The sequence below is a fragment of the Acanthochromis polyacanthus genome, chromosome 19 (genome assembly GCF_021347895.1).
Source record: "Acanthochromis polyacanthus isolate Apoly-LR-REF ecotype Palm Island chromosome 19, KAUST_Apoly_ChrSc, whole genome shotgun sequence".
NCBI classification, from domain to species: Eukaryota; Metazoa; Chordata; class Actinopteri; family Pomacentridae; genus Acanthochromis; species Acanthochromis polyacanthus.
In genome coordinates, this window is record NC_067131.1 from 14,150,976 (window position 1) to 14,165,673 (window position 14,698).

Below are 14,698 nucleotides of genomic sequence, written 5' to 3' on the forward strand. Positions count from 1 at the left end.
ACTGTGTTTAAGCCTGGGCTAAAACCAGCCCGCTCTATATTTTAAAACTCTTAGAAGAATAAGCAATAGCAGCCACAACAGCTTTAACTGTTAAATGTAGAGCAACTGCAAGGAAAGCATTGACAGCAGTGGGCAGGAATCAAGAAAGATGAAAGCCCAACTGGAGACTGATGCTGAATAAATAATGACATCCATTGTGGGGAAATGTGATCGGGCTCTCTGAAAATCAATAACTAACAACCAGACCATGATGCCCTGAGTGACTCAGCAACAACTTCAATACACTACAGGCAGTCGATATCAACTGCCTGTTCTCGTTCCGGGAGACATGACCCAAAAAGCTGAAGGAAAACTGGAAACACTTCTAAACAAGTTTGTGTGAGGGCGGTTGAGAAGATCATCTTTTGGAAGAAAGTCACTCAAAACTGCTGGATGAGCAGCAATTCAAAGCCTCTTACAAACTACTGCTTTTCACTATGTTGACAGTGATTCAGAAGGCGATGACTGGAACAATGGATTATTGCAGTAAAGTCTTTCTTGTAAATACAGTTACAGTATATATTTTTTTCATGCAGTCAATACTGAGAAACATGGTCAATATGAATAGCACGTCTCTTCCACAAATAGTTTGTTATACGACCTTGCTCAATTACACAGCTGCTGCTAATTCAATAAAAAGTTTGTTCTTGTAAAAACTCTAAATAGGGTTTTTTTTCCCCTTAAAACTCCCAACAACTTTAGAGAGAAACTAAGGCGTCTCGAACTGCAGTAGGGGTTATTTTGTGGGTTAACAAAAGATGTCAGTGTTGCTCTAACAGTACATGTGTGTGCGTGTGTGTTTGCATGCAGCCTTTCCTTTCTTGTCAAGATGCATTCGTGTCTACTCAGATAAAATCAAAGCTTGTCTTAATGCCTGATAAAAATCATGACAGCAAAACTCATATTCTAGTAACCCTTGAGCTAGTTTTCACTGGGTTCACAGGGGTCGGGTCGGTCTATCCGTCCAGGAGTCATTCCATGTCAATTCAACAAATGCTTGTTGCACCACTTTCTCAGATCCTCCCAAAATTTTTTTTGGGCTTTATTTGGGTAATTTTATGAACAAATGCAAAGTATTATGGTTATAAACATACAGTATAAGCAGTAATGATCTAATCTAATACCCATAGTCAGTCCAAACTTAATCCTCGCCTATGATTTTAGGGTTTTAAACTACTAAAAAAAGCAATTTATACTCCTTTTACATGGTCAGAATTTTTTCCCCTTCCAAAACTTTTACCCTTCTGGTGAGAAAAGTATAGAAATGAATGAAAATAAAAAATACTGGACTGTGGAATTTCCCAAAATATCCTTATTATTTCATGGGCGACTTTATTTTGGGTTTTTCATGCCTCTATTTTAGGACTTATTCTTGTGAAAAGACATTGAAAGAATGAATTTTCTTCTTTACTAATGAAAGTTGCATAAGGTAAAAGTTTTAAAACATTAAAATAAAGCTTATTTATTGATTTATAGGCTGTTGAACTCAGGTGTAGACCCAAAATAGCCTAACTTTAGGCATTAAAAAGTGCATGTGGGATACATGGTACGCGGTTCAAATTTTTTTTGGAGGAACTAGTATGTGTGAAGTATGTGTGAACTTACTTTCATATTTGTTTCTTGTGCCAAAGATGAGCAACTGCTGAATCAATTTACTATACATTTTGATCCTCGTTTTTGTTTTTAGGAACCATTTACATGACCAACTAAAGATGAAAGATGAATCTGAAGCATCAGCATCGTAGTATAAGTTACAAAGGGCATATCTGAAGTTAATTATTATATAGACATTGTTTTTTCTTTCATACAGTAACTGAATAAGAAGAAATGGCATCACTCCCAGACTGCATTCTCAGGACAGCCTCGGTATCGTATTTGACTTATCAGCTGAATTTGAAGATTTGCAAGTGAAATTCATGCACCCAAAAGGTCCCAGCAAGAAGTTCACATGGCCTAGAAAGGATGACGTAGTGTGGGTGCCTACAGCCCACATCCTCTGTCCAATCACTGCTCCTTCAACACGCCGTGGTGGACAGTACCACATATCTGGTGCAGATGATGGCCTGATTTCAGAGAAATTCAAGCAGTTCAAAGGACAGAAATAGTGGTGTGATAAGTTGGGGACAAATTACATGTTTTACATGGGACCTAAGGCAATATAACTCATTTTAACTGCAATATATTAGTTAGAATTCCTAAAAAAACGCCTATAAAACATAGTGCATTTCTTGGTTAAATTGGCCATGAAGGATTCAAGAAACAATGTTGATACTTCAGATATCAATTATTCGGATGTTTATTGTTATACAGACAAAGTTTCATGTTTCTACTCCATGTCCCACATTGGTTTCTGTGCCAATATATGTATGGTGTTTTTCAGTCTGTTTCATAAATAGGCATCGTTTTGAGGTCTAAGGAGACTAGCTAGCTCTTGGATATTTTTAGGTTAGAGAGAACTTTTAAGGTACTTTGAGATTTTTATAACATATGAACCTTGTTACTTATTAAAATTTGTGAAAAAAATGCCTAAATTCTTGAAAAATGCCATTTTCGCCAAATTTTTAAATTGCCCTGTACCACAGAGAAATGGGTATATTCATTCCAAATTTTTTTTCCTGCTCTATTGTTAAGGTGTTTGAACCCTTCAGATCACTTGTAAGTCTATATCATCAGTCAGTTCCCAGTATTATCTTCCTAAATCAAGCCTTTCTACCTAACATATCAATTTCCGAGTGGAAAAATAGGGATTTAAATATTTTATAACTTAGCAAATAGCAATCATATGATGTTAAAACTTTGCAAGTAATCTATTCTTATGTTGGGATAGTTAAAAAAAAAGTTTGGAGATGATCAGAGGAGGTCATGCAACAAAATTTCCTCAGATTTGTTGAAATGAGATGGAATGACTCCCAGGCAATCCACTCAACGCTGAATTGTACAAAACTGCAGCACAGACTGTACAACTGAGCAAGGAGGAGGTGGGATTTTGCCTTACAAATCCGGCTTAGCCAGATTTTGGGTGCATCATAGGAAAACATCAAAATGCAGGCTTTGATTAGATAAGCTTTGATGAAACAGTGAATTTGATCCATAGCCGTGAGGTTATTGAATCCTCAGTAAGCATTTGGAAAAGACTGTGAAAGAGAAAATAGTGAGTCACTAAAATGAACATTGTACATGAACACTGTCACTTTTACTACAAAATGTGCACATCATCCACATGCTGAAGAAAACACCGGCACAAGAGCCTCAGATTAATGCCTATTTATGTGCTTACACTCACAGCTTTTAAATGATGGCAGTTCCCTGTAATACAACCCCTGCCGTGACTTCGCCAATACCTGGCCAAGTGCACTGAGCTGAGAGATGAGTTGGCACCTGACTGTTTGGACAGCGCTGGCTCTTACCTGCGCTCTCGATGAGGCAGTGGGTGCTGCTGCTGCCGTGTGATGAAGGTGGTGCCCCACACCGGGCTGCTGTGGCTGTTCCTGAGCCAGCCCACAGGGGGTGATGAGGGGTAGGGGGTGCTGCGAAAGCCATGGTCCGACTCAGTCTCTGCAGTGAGAGACGAGGCCGAGCTCCCCATCACCACAGACAGAGGAAATCAGTCTCTGAATGCTTGTTTTTCCCTTAAAAGATGGCAAGAGATCCACTGTTGTTCTCAGTTATACACACTGAGATTCCCTGCTTGTGAGAAACGTGACTGTTTGGACCACACCACCAACACTTATCATGTGTTCCTCTTTGCTGTAAGCTTCCTGTTGACAACGTTCTGCTTCAAAATCGTACTCTGAGTGTGCTCGAGTAAAAACAACCAAACACAGCAACAGAGAATCAAAGATAAGGGCACTCAAAAAATGAGTGCGACTTGCAGGTGAACAAGTTTGCAGATCAGGGTGGATATGGAGGCATAGAGCGCTGATTCCTATGGAGCCGCTTGTCTCAGAGGAGAAAACACAATTTTCTCAAAGACTTGTAACTCTCCCTCTAGTAGACTTTAAGCTTGTAACACTCTGCATCATGTCTTCCATCATGCAACTCATAATTCCTTTAGCATTCCTTCCGACACATCTCCCCAGCCTGTGCAGTCTCATGCCTGGTTCCTCTTTCTTTTGCACATGCTCAGAAGATCAGGAAACACTGGAAAACTTTTCTCCCAACATTACAGCACCCAAACTATACACCTCGTATCCATCCTGCACATCACAAAAACATTACGGTCCATAGACAGCTGATAAGTAGATAGATCTTCCTGGAACAAAAGTCACACAAAATATCTCCACAGAGTTATTTACAACAAGGGCACTGGAAGAAATCAATGCATTGCATTTCATGGGAGTGGTGTTGGCAAAACTACAAGTATGCTAATATCCAAGTCTCCTCTTTCAGACATTCAGTCTGACTAACAGCTGCTGCGGAGGTTTACCAGTAAAACACCCCAGCTGCAAGTGTCCCACTGGATACAACTTCATGTCTTAGTAAGGAGCTGTTTCAGAGATTAGATCACCTCTGGTATTTACAGAATTTGGGATTTCCACATGAAGAAGAACTCACATGGCACAGGAACGTGTTTACTGCTGGAGCTTTAAGGGTTCTTTAAACTTCAGCAGTATCCAGAGCAGGGAGATGTTTACAACACATCACAGCTTCAAGATCTGGGTAATATCCAACAAAATACCCGAGAGGAATGTTCTGTTTCAGGCTGCGCTGCTCTGCCAACGCAAGGACGGGAGATGATCCTCGTTTCCGCTGTCTGAGAGACGCAGCTTAATTTCTGTCTGATCCCACCGCCGAGGCCGGCCAGTCTAGTTCATCAACTTGCGCTTGGATTTATGTGGACTTGCCAGACTGTCATAGCAAGTCTGCACAGGCGAAGCAGCTGAGGCGAACAAGTACCCTCACGGCGAGGCTGTCAGGGAGGATAAACTGTATTTACATGCGTTTCGACGAGTATCGATAGTTTGTACAACGCCGAGGTACAAGTCCATGCGCTGCGATGTTTCCTGGTTTTTTGCTTTAGCTTTGATATGCATCTAGCTGATTACAGAACCCCCACAGATGGATCACATGGGTTTGGATCCGCGGTTTTAGCTTTCCAGGTTCAGTGAGTGTTACATGATAATTAATCTCTGATAACGCAAGCGCATATGGGCTCTCAATTTAGCCTATTAACGACAGTGCCAAAGCGTTACTTGTTTGAGAAGCTGATCTGTGCCCGTTCCTTCCACACAGCGGTACAGAGGCCAGGGAGTATTTGTGCAGGAGGCGATACGGAGGCAGCCGAGGAGGTTTCATCCAAGAAAGCACTCATTCGCAAAATTCACCATCACCCGCCGGGTCCATTCCTGCCCGCTGTTCATCTCGTATTCCCAGCGTTTGGGATGAGCCGTGTTGTCTTATATTAGGACACATCCTCGCTCCGGTCCCGCTGTCGCCTTGGATGTGAGGCTGCTCTTAGTGTACAGCTGCTCCGTCCTGTAAAACCTGTTCATCTGGGTCTGCTGTGGTCCCGTAATTGTTCTTATTTCCTCCAGTCTTCCCGTTATATATTTTTTTCCATCTCTTGATTCTCCCTCACTGATAGCCTGAGCGCAGTGGACGAGGATGCAATCTCCTCCAGCGGATTACTGGAGTGTCAGCAGAGCGCAGGCGCAGTGGCCCTGGCGAGCAGAGAAAAGCTGGAAGGCTGTGTTCAAGAGATTTACATAAACCTCAATAGGGTCCGAGCTCTCAAATGTGAATAGGATCCCGGAGCAAAGGCTAGTGATGAATGTCAGAAGCAGCCCATTCACTATGAGGCATGTTCATACACGCAATAAAAACAGCCTCTTTTATCTGCGTTGGTGCTTTGAGAGACTTTTCACTGGTCACTGCCAGAGGAGATAGTGAAGGGTTAAGTAGAAGACAGCGGTGACTGCAACACTAATCATTGCTCAACTGTCCCTGCACATTACTGAGATAAGCCTTCAAACTTTCCTCTCTTCCACTTCGTGTAACTTTGCTGACCTGATTCCTGATCCCTTATTCTGTCTCTGAATTCAGTGTTCACAAGCAAAACATGACACACAGGCAGAACCAGAGCATGAAAAGTCTTAAGTCATGGGTATTTCTAAGCATCTATTGTTGCACTGAAGGCGTTGGGCTAACTATTAGCAAATGCAACTCAAGCAGACAGAGTTATTTGCCTGGGCCTCTGCTTAACTAGGTTTACAGCGACTGCAAGGGTGTGATCTCCATGCTTCGTACATGACTCCTCTCTGTTGAATGTGTTGAGACTGAAACCAAACTGGTTTGTCTGGTAAACAATTCCAGAGAACAATACAGCCCACAGCTCCTGAAGCACATAACATGGATGCTGATGACTTAAATCCAATATGAGAGCGCATTACTGAAGCAGTCACGGCTACCTGTGTTATACTGAAAGCTAGTCACCAATAACTTATTTGTATTAGTTCCTAAATTTCATGAAATGTCGTAAAGGTTTCACAATAATGTTTAGGTGGTTTCACTTCAGTCTAATCACGCAACAGTTATCCACAAAGCACACTCACAGTTACCATAATGCAGAAATAATTTGATCATAAAGCTTGAAAGGCCTGATAGCAAAAAGTCCACTGAAGTGGAAAGCGAGAGAAGTGAAGGAACTGCAGCCCTTTGTTAAGGGTGCACCTGTCTGAGAAGCACCTGTCCCTCTCCAAGTCAGCACCCAGAGATACAGCAGCTGACACAGTCAGTGCCAGAGAGGGATTGGATTTCATGTCTATTCTCCAGGGACACACTGGGGGAAGAAGGGAATGGGAGGATGTGAGCTGATTTCACGGTACATTGTAAGTTGTCATTGCTACACAACCCCAAAATGTCCTGACTGTCATATAATATTTTTTGTTCCTCCCCAGTGGATATGCTCAAAGCAGAACACAAATGATTACTCTGTCCCTCTGCAAGTTAAGCTCACAACCAAATAATAGTAACACTTCAGTGGAGATAGATAGTATATATTAGTCTTTATTTAGAAGTTGGTACTCTAGCCAACCTTTAACTGGATGTACCAAGTTCAGGCCTCAGGTCACATGATCAGTGTGTCTCTACTATGTCTGGATTCAGGTTTATCTCCCTGAACTTGTCCTATGACCCCACCAACACTCCCCTAAACAAGACGGGTTGAAAGAGAATTTCCGTGTTGTTGTGTGATTCTACTCTGTGCTCTAAACTCCACAGCCGTGATGTGAAATCAGTTAAACATACGAGGCACTGTCACATAATCAATCTATTTGTGGACAAACTGTAAGCCTGTGAGCCCTGTCACGAACACAAACACTAGCTACACGGCGGCCAGATGAGAACTCTGAACAATCCCATTGAGACGAGGACGCCGGGAACCTTGTAAACAAAGACACTCTTATTCAGTCATTTGCTCGACATTATCGACACGGCCGGGCAGCCACGTACTTGGCCAAGTCCATTCACAAACTGGTTATTCTTACCTCGAGTCGGCTGAAGGGGAATTATTCCTGTTTTTCAGTCGTCTGTGCGTTAACTTTTCACAGCCATGGAAACGATAAGTTCTCCCCGGGTTGGACTTTCGGTCACCCTAAACCTTTCCGGGCTTTAGCTTCGCGCTCTCTGTTGCCGCGTCATACTTCGGACGTCGGTGTCAAACGTGTGTAAGTCCGGTTAATTTTCACTCCGTCAGGTATTAACGATAGTGATGCGACCGCGGAGGTTTACCTCAAACAGCCCAGGAAGGAAGGGGAATCTCTAAGGAGCAAACAGACAGCACACGTACGACAAATACGCACTAGCATGTACCTACTAGTCGCCACCGCAAGCAAACCTACGTACTAATCGTTGGAGAATGCTGGAGTTGAAAACAGCATTTCCCATAGTGCACTCGGACACTTCAACAAGGATATCCGGGTATCGTTGGCGTCACCTTCGACAAACATAAAAAACAATAAATAACTGGATAAGCAAATGCATTTGTGTCAAACTGTATGATATTGTCTTTTCTTTCATTTTATTATTATAAAATATTCGAATTTCCTTGTTATGGTCACATTTAATACTCTCAGAATAGGTTTCGATTTTACTCACCGCTCAGTGTCAGATAGCGGCACTCTAGTGACATCTAGCGGCTGAATCTGAAATTTAGATTGACTGATTTGAACCAAAGGCGGTATCAGCAATGTGCGGAGCGAGTATAACTGCAAAAAAAAAAAAAATTCGTGTGAGACGTTCAGTTGATGCACAGAATTCAGTGACAAACGAAGTAGAGAATGTGAAAACAGCCCTGCACTCAGGCAAAAGTATCTCAGTAGCTTTTAGCAGCAGAATGTAGTTAAAATACGACAGTAAAAGTACTGGTTTGGTCCCTCTAACTGATACATTATTTATATGTCATTGTGAGATAATGCAGCATGTTGTAACTGCTACAAGTGGAGTTAAGTAAAACTACATTGCATACAGTTTTTTTTTTAAATGCAAGTCACCATATAAATCTGGGAGGTTGGGGGATGATGAGTGAAAGAAGGAAACAAGAAAAAAAGTTTTGATACACAAATCTGTTGTCATTTTTTAAATCTCTACTCTTTGATTTTTGGTAATGGATTGCATCATTTGAACATTTATTGAAGTAAGAGAAGATAATACAGAAGTTAATTAATCCCAAAAGGAAATTCCTGTGCCAAATATTGCTCAAGAAACAAAATTGCATAACGTTACAATAAATTAAATAACAATGACTCTGAGGTAGTAAAGTAATATTGCATGTGATGTTTAAATGTTGCACACAAAACCTAAATATTACACATGATAATGAAATATTGCACATAAAACTGAGATATTGCACTTGAAAATGAAACCATATGAGAAGTTTAGGGGTGGAAAAGGCATTTGAAATGTAAGATGTCAGAAATCTTAAAGATTGGACTCCACTGGTGTAATCTCTCACCACGTTTTCTTTATTTTTTTGGGTGATATTATCCATTGTGTCATCATTTTAAATGTAACTAAAGCTTCAGATTATTGTCATGAGGTAGAAAGTGCTATAGTTCATCTAATATATAGTAGAATGATAGCATTAGATTGAAATACTGAACTAAAATACAAGTCCTGCACTTCAACGCTGTGTGTAAGTAGTGCACTTAAGCAAAAGTTCTTAGTTACTTCCAGCACTGACAGATTTCATTAAGTGAGAGTTGCATTAAAAGCTTCCAACAGCGGATGTTCTTTATTCATTATCCTCAGGGTTGTGGCAGCCACACTGCTCGAGACTGCCAAAACAGAGCCTTCATTAACTTATTGTAGAAGAAAAGTCTCTTATCATTTTGGTCACAGAGATCAAATGCAAAGAGAAATGATGTAAACAGAAGGACATGTTGGGTTATACAAATTAGTTTCTAAAATGCTTGTAATATGAATAATACATCTTCACTTATTGATCATTTTATCATTGGTAGGCGTGTTACTACACTGTAATTATGTATCACGTGGGCATCTGTATTAAGGCTTTATTCATTAGTGTGTCTGTTTTTATGTGTTTTTTCCCCCATATTATATCACAGTGAAAGAGAATTTTGCTTTTTCTGACTTTATTTTACATTTTATTTTCTGACTGTTCCAAAAAAAAAAAAATGGTATGAAACAAGTAACAACATGAATAAATGAACAAAGAATTGAATTTTCATTCCTTGTTGTTTTGTTTATTGATTTGAGTTCCGCTGCTGTTCCTTTGAAACACGAGTGAATTTTAAATTTCCTTAGGATAAGGAGTAGCATGTGAAACATCCAGTGGGTCTGGATTACCTCTGTTAATGCCGGTGTCACCCAGGTTGTTTGAACCGGGGAAGTTCAAAGGATTAGGCCAAATATCAGCTGGTTCGGTAGTGAAAGAGCAAGGCGAAGTCTAAAACCCATTAAAGCGTTTGCCCTGTCCCGAAATCAATCAACACAACTGCCTTTAACTCAGCTATGTTTAACTTAGGAAATAGAAGGCTACATTAAGCTGATTTAACACTTTGGAATCCAACGTTTAGATAATTTCCCGCAAAATTACACTGTTATAACCCTAGTGGAAATACACAAAATACATGGACAGTTTATATTTTCTATTAACATGTATCTATTTTGAAAATCAATACAATATGTTTACTAGAAGTATACTTAAGTAAACAAGTTTAGAAGGATATTAAATCATAACAGACTTCAACTTTGTCAATATTAAACTAGATCTCCACTAATATTAACTTATCTCTCATTATGGAAATGTACACGTTACAACAGCTTAATATGAAGGCAGCATATAAGAAGCAAGACAAGAAATACAAAAGGACAATAAGGCTAAAAAAAAGATATATGAAGGTCTATGTATAGAGTTACAATATGATGAATATGCATCTGTATGTGCACAGCCATGATGGATGATGTAACCAATTGAAGGACACACATGGTATGTAATATTGCACTTACACACGTGGACAAAATTGTTGGTACCCCTCATTTAAAGAAGGAAAAACCCACAATTCTCACTAAAATCACTTGAAACTCACAAAAGTAACAATAAATAAAAATTTATTGAAAATTAAATAATCAAAATCAGCCATCACTTTTGAATTGTTGATTAACATAATTATTTAAAAAAACAAACTAATGAAATAGGGCTGGACAAAAATGATGGTACCCATAACTTAATATTTTGTTGCACAACCTTTTGAGGCAATCACTGCAATTAAACGATTTCTGTATTTGTCAATGAGCGTTCTGCAGCTGTCAACAGGTATTTTGGCCCACTCCTCATGAGCAAACAGCTCCAGTTGTCTCAGGTTTGATGGGTGTCTTCTCCAAATGGCATGTTTCAGCTCCTTCCACATATGTTCAATGGGATTCAGATCTGGGCTCATAGAAGGCCACTTTAGAATAGTCCAACGCTTTTCTCTCAGCCATTCTTGGGTGTTTTTGGCTGTGTGTTTTGGATCGTTGTCCTGTTGGAAGACCCATGACCTGCAACTGAGACCAAGCTTTCTGACACTAGGCAGCACATTTCTCTCCAGAATGCCTTGATAGTCTTCAGATTTCATCGTACCTTGCACACTTTCAAGACACCCTGTGCCAGATGCAGCAAAGCAGCCCCAAAACATTACTGAGCCTCCTCCATGTTTCACCGTAGGGACAGTGTTCTTTTCTTCGTATGCTTGGTTTTTGAGTCTATGAACATAGAGTTGATGTGCCTTACCAAAAAGCTCCAGTTTGGTCTCATCTGTCCAAAGGACATTCTCCCAGAAGCTTTGTGGCTTGTCAACATGCATTTTTGCAAATTCCAGTCTGGCTTTTTTATGAGTTTTTTTCAGCAGTGGTGTCCTCCTTGGTCGTCTCCCATGAAGTCCACTTTGGCTCAAACAACGACGAATGGTGCGATCTGACACTGATGTACCTTGGCCTTGGAGTTCACCTTTAATTTCTTTGGAGGTTGCTCTGGGCTCTTTGGATACAATTCCAACGATCCGTCTCTTCAATTTGTCATCAATTTTCCTCTTGCGGCCACGTCCAGGGAGGTTGGCTACTGTCCCGTGGGTCTTGAACTTCTGAATAATATGAGCCACTGTTGTCACAGGAACTTCAAGCTGTTTAGAGATGGTCTTATAGCCTTTACCTTTAAGATGTTTGTCTATCATTTTTTTTCGGATGTCCTGGGACAATTCTCTCCTTCGCTTTCTGTTGTCCATGTTCAGTGTGGTACACACCTTTTCACCAAACAGCAGGGTGACTACTTGTCTCCCTTTAAATAGGCAGACTGACTGATTATGAGTTTGGAAACACCTGTGATGTCAATTAAATGACACACCTGAGTTAATCATGTCACTCTGGTCAAATAGTTTTCAATCTTTTATAGAGGTACCATCATTTTTGTCCAGGCCTGTTTCATTAGTTTGTTTTTTAAAATAATTATGTTAATCAACAATTCAAAAGTAATGGCTGTTTTTGATTATTTAATTTTCAATAAATTTTCATTTATTGTTACTTTTGTGAGTTTCAAGTGATTTCAGTGAGAATTGTGGGTTTTTCCTTCTTTAACTGAGGGGTACCAACAATTTTGTCCACGTGTGTATATGCATACTGTAGTAGCTTTACATTTCTTTCATTGCAGGAAAAAGTTATCTAGTGAAAAGATCAGTGTTAACATGATGCTGTTGCACATGAAGAGCTGCAGTGTTGCATTTTGTTGTTGATATGGAAGTGCTATAAGAAGAAAAAATAGTGTTGTTGTTTTTGGTTGAATTAGCCAGGTTATAACTTTATGGTATTGACTTTATTATCAATGATATTTATATTACTTGAATAAAAGTAATGTAAAATAGTGCTAAATATACACTTTTGTGTATATTACACTATTGTGTTACTGTATTAGATGACGGTGCACATAAGTTATCAGAAATCTAGAGTTTTGACCATGCCCATACTTCAACATTTTTTAGAGATTAATCTCACTTTATGACGCTCATGAAAACATTAAAAAAGCTTAAGTGTTTTCTTATTGAAAAACACACAGGAGTGTTGTTTTGTATTTTCAAAATATTATATCATCTTTTGATTTCCTCCAACCTGCAAGATAGTTTCACAGTTATTTAAAGTTTATCGTACAAGAGAGGACTTGAAATACAAATTGAGTATATCTACTGGTCAACAGGGTAGTTTTGCTGTGTGTGAGGGGCTTCTTATATCAAGGGGGACTTCTTTACCCTTCTATGTAAATTGTTACGGCTGATAATCACTGGGGGGAAGACACAGGCAGCCATCAGTTAAGAGACAAAAACTCTGAAGTCGCGGTGATTTATCTTCACGGTTGAGCGAGGCGGAGCAAAGCATCTTTGATAGGAACAGACCGGGGAGCTGAGACTGAGTCTGGGCGGAGAAACTTACCGCTGGACGTTGTTTCTCACATGCTACCAGGGCTCTCAGTGCCTACAGGATACATGCAAACGCCAGCGCCGGTGGAACTAACTTAACTATAAGCGCGACTAAAGTTACCTAGCTAGTTGACGGTAGCTAACTCCTGCGCGGCCACGAAGATACTTTCCAAAGGAGTTTTTCTTCGTCCAGAAGGTATTCGTCTTTGTACACTTGTCTCTTTTTTTTTGTCTAGTGCACTTGTTCCTCGGTGGTAATTTATTTTCAGCTGCTTCTTCCCGGGGCAGCTTTCTTCTTCTTCTTCTTTTAAAGCTAAAAGTTGCTAGCTAGCCCACTTGAGTTGAACTTTTGCTGTATTGTTTTCAAAGGCCAGTGTCGGTGCGTACACACTGTTGTCATGACAATGCTAGGGAAACCCAGCGCGAGGCACGTTGAGAGACACAAAAGACACCAGCTCTGCTTTAAGACTTCACCCTCCGAGCGCAAACTACTCTAAAACTTCGCAGGAACTTCCCATAACAAAACCACAACTGGTGTTCTGTTACTCTCTTTTACCCCTCTGCGTGGAAATATCAAAGGCAGACCCCATCTGGTATCCTGTGCCTGTGGAAAGAGCAGCACTTCGGAGAGGTAAGGGGGTCAGAAGGATATGTGCAAGCTGTTGGGCTAAGGTGTGTCCTGTGTTTATATGGGACAAATTGTGACCCCTCTAGCCAGGAAAGGGATGCTTTTAGTCGGCTCTTTTGCTGTTTTATGGCCTGCACACATGTGGAAATGACTGGCTTCCACAATAGAGAGTGAGCAACACAATTGTCTTAGGGGAAAAGGAAAAAGATGTGCATGTGTGTGTGGGGAAGAGCTGCATGAGGGACAAAAATAAATAACTGTGTCACTGTAGGTTTCATAGGGACTGTGTGCACATGGTAGGACGGTGGGGGTTGCTTTTATGTAGGGTCATGGTCATGTGAGGACAGAGTTGTGTTGTGGGGTCTTTGTTTTTGCCACTGTTATAGATATGTGTAGCAACAAACATACAGTAGACACATGGGAGACAGAGCAGATCAGGAGCTGCCCCCCCCTGGTGACTCATACTTGTTTAAAGTCTTGAGCAAGGGAAGTTTTCACAACTCCAGGTGGTAAAAGATGACAGTCTGGTGGATCAGTGCCATACTTGTCATTAAATGCTACACCAGCAAAATATTCAAAGACTAATATCCACTCCAGCCGCTCATACAGTCCAAATCAGACTAGAATACCTTCATTTTGGGCAGTGCGTTAGTTATAAAGATATATCTAATATGTCATTTTTATATTGATGTAAACCTACTGACACTGAAGCTACAACTAGACTTTTTAATGTAAGATCAGGTATTTTAATAGAGTTTAAAATAATGAACCGGAAGAATAACAAACTTCTTCTTTCAGGAAGCCTCCTTTTTAATTTTCTGATCTGTATTATAGTGTATCGATTAATTGTTGCGTCTTTTAGATTTCAGAAAATGGTCAGAAATATCCATCACAATTTCCTGAAGCCCTTGATGATATTCTAGTATTGCTTGCTTGCATGACTGTCATTCCAACACCTAGGCATATTCAAAGAAGAAGAATCCCTCTCATAATTTCAAATTTTTTAGCTTTACCTAAACCATTCATTGATAATCAAAATAGTTGCAGATTATTCGACTGATCTTTTCAGCTTTGCTTTTTAGGAGAACGCCATGTACTAACATGATAAAGATAAACATATAAGACAACA

At 40.1% G+C, this 14,698-nt stretch overlaps 2 protein-coding genes across 4 annotated transcripts in view; one reads left to right on the forward strand and one right to left on the reverse strand.

The window, feature by feature from the left end:
• Window positions 1–7,824, reverse strand: part of capn15 (calpain 15) — a 51,568-nt gene extending 43,744 nt beyond the window's left edge. Inside the window, exon 1 of one of the 2 annotated variants that reach the window (XM_022220226.2) lies at window positions 7,524–7,824. Coding sequence is in view for 1 of the 2 variants with exons in the window: in XM_022220217.2 (XP_022075909.1) it covers window positions 3,447–3,625 (179 nt within the window). In the remaining variant the exon portion in view is untranslated. Of the gene's footprint in view, window positions 1–3,446; window positions 5,689–7,523 lie in introns of those variants that run through there. The other variant, XM_022220217.2, reaches the window with a different exon arrangement.
• A 5,091-nt stretch (window positions 7,825–12,915) lies between these two features.
• Window positions 12,916–14,698, forward strand: part of LOC110970028 (ankyrin repeat and fibronectin type-III domain-containing protein 1) — a 165,987-nt gene continuing 164,204 nt past the window's right edge. The window contains exon 1 of one of the 2 annotated variants that reach the window (XM_051939438.1): window positions 12,916–13,137. The gene's annotated coding sequence lies outside the window, so the exon portion shown is untranslated. Of the gene's footprint in view, window positions 13,138–13,346; window positions 13,573–14,698 lie in introns of those variants that run through there. The other variant, XM_051939439.1, reaches the window with a different exon arrangement.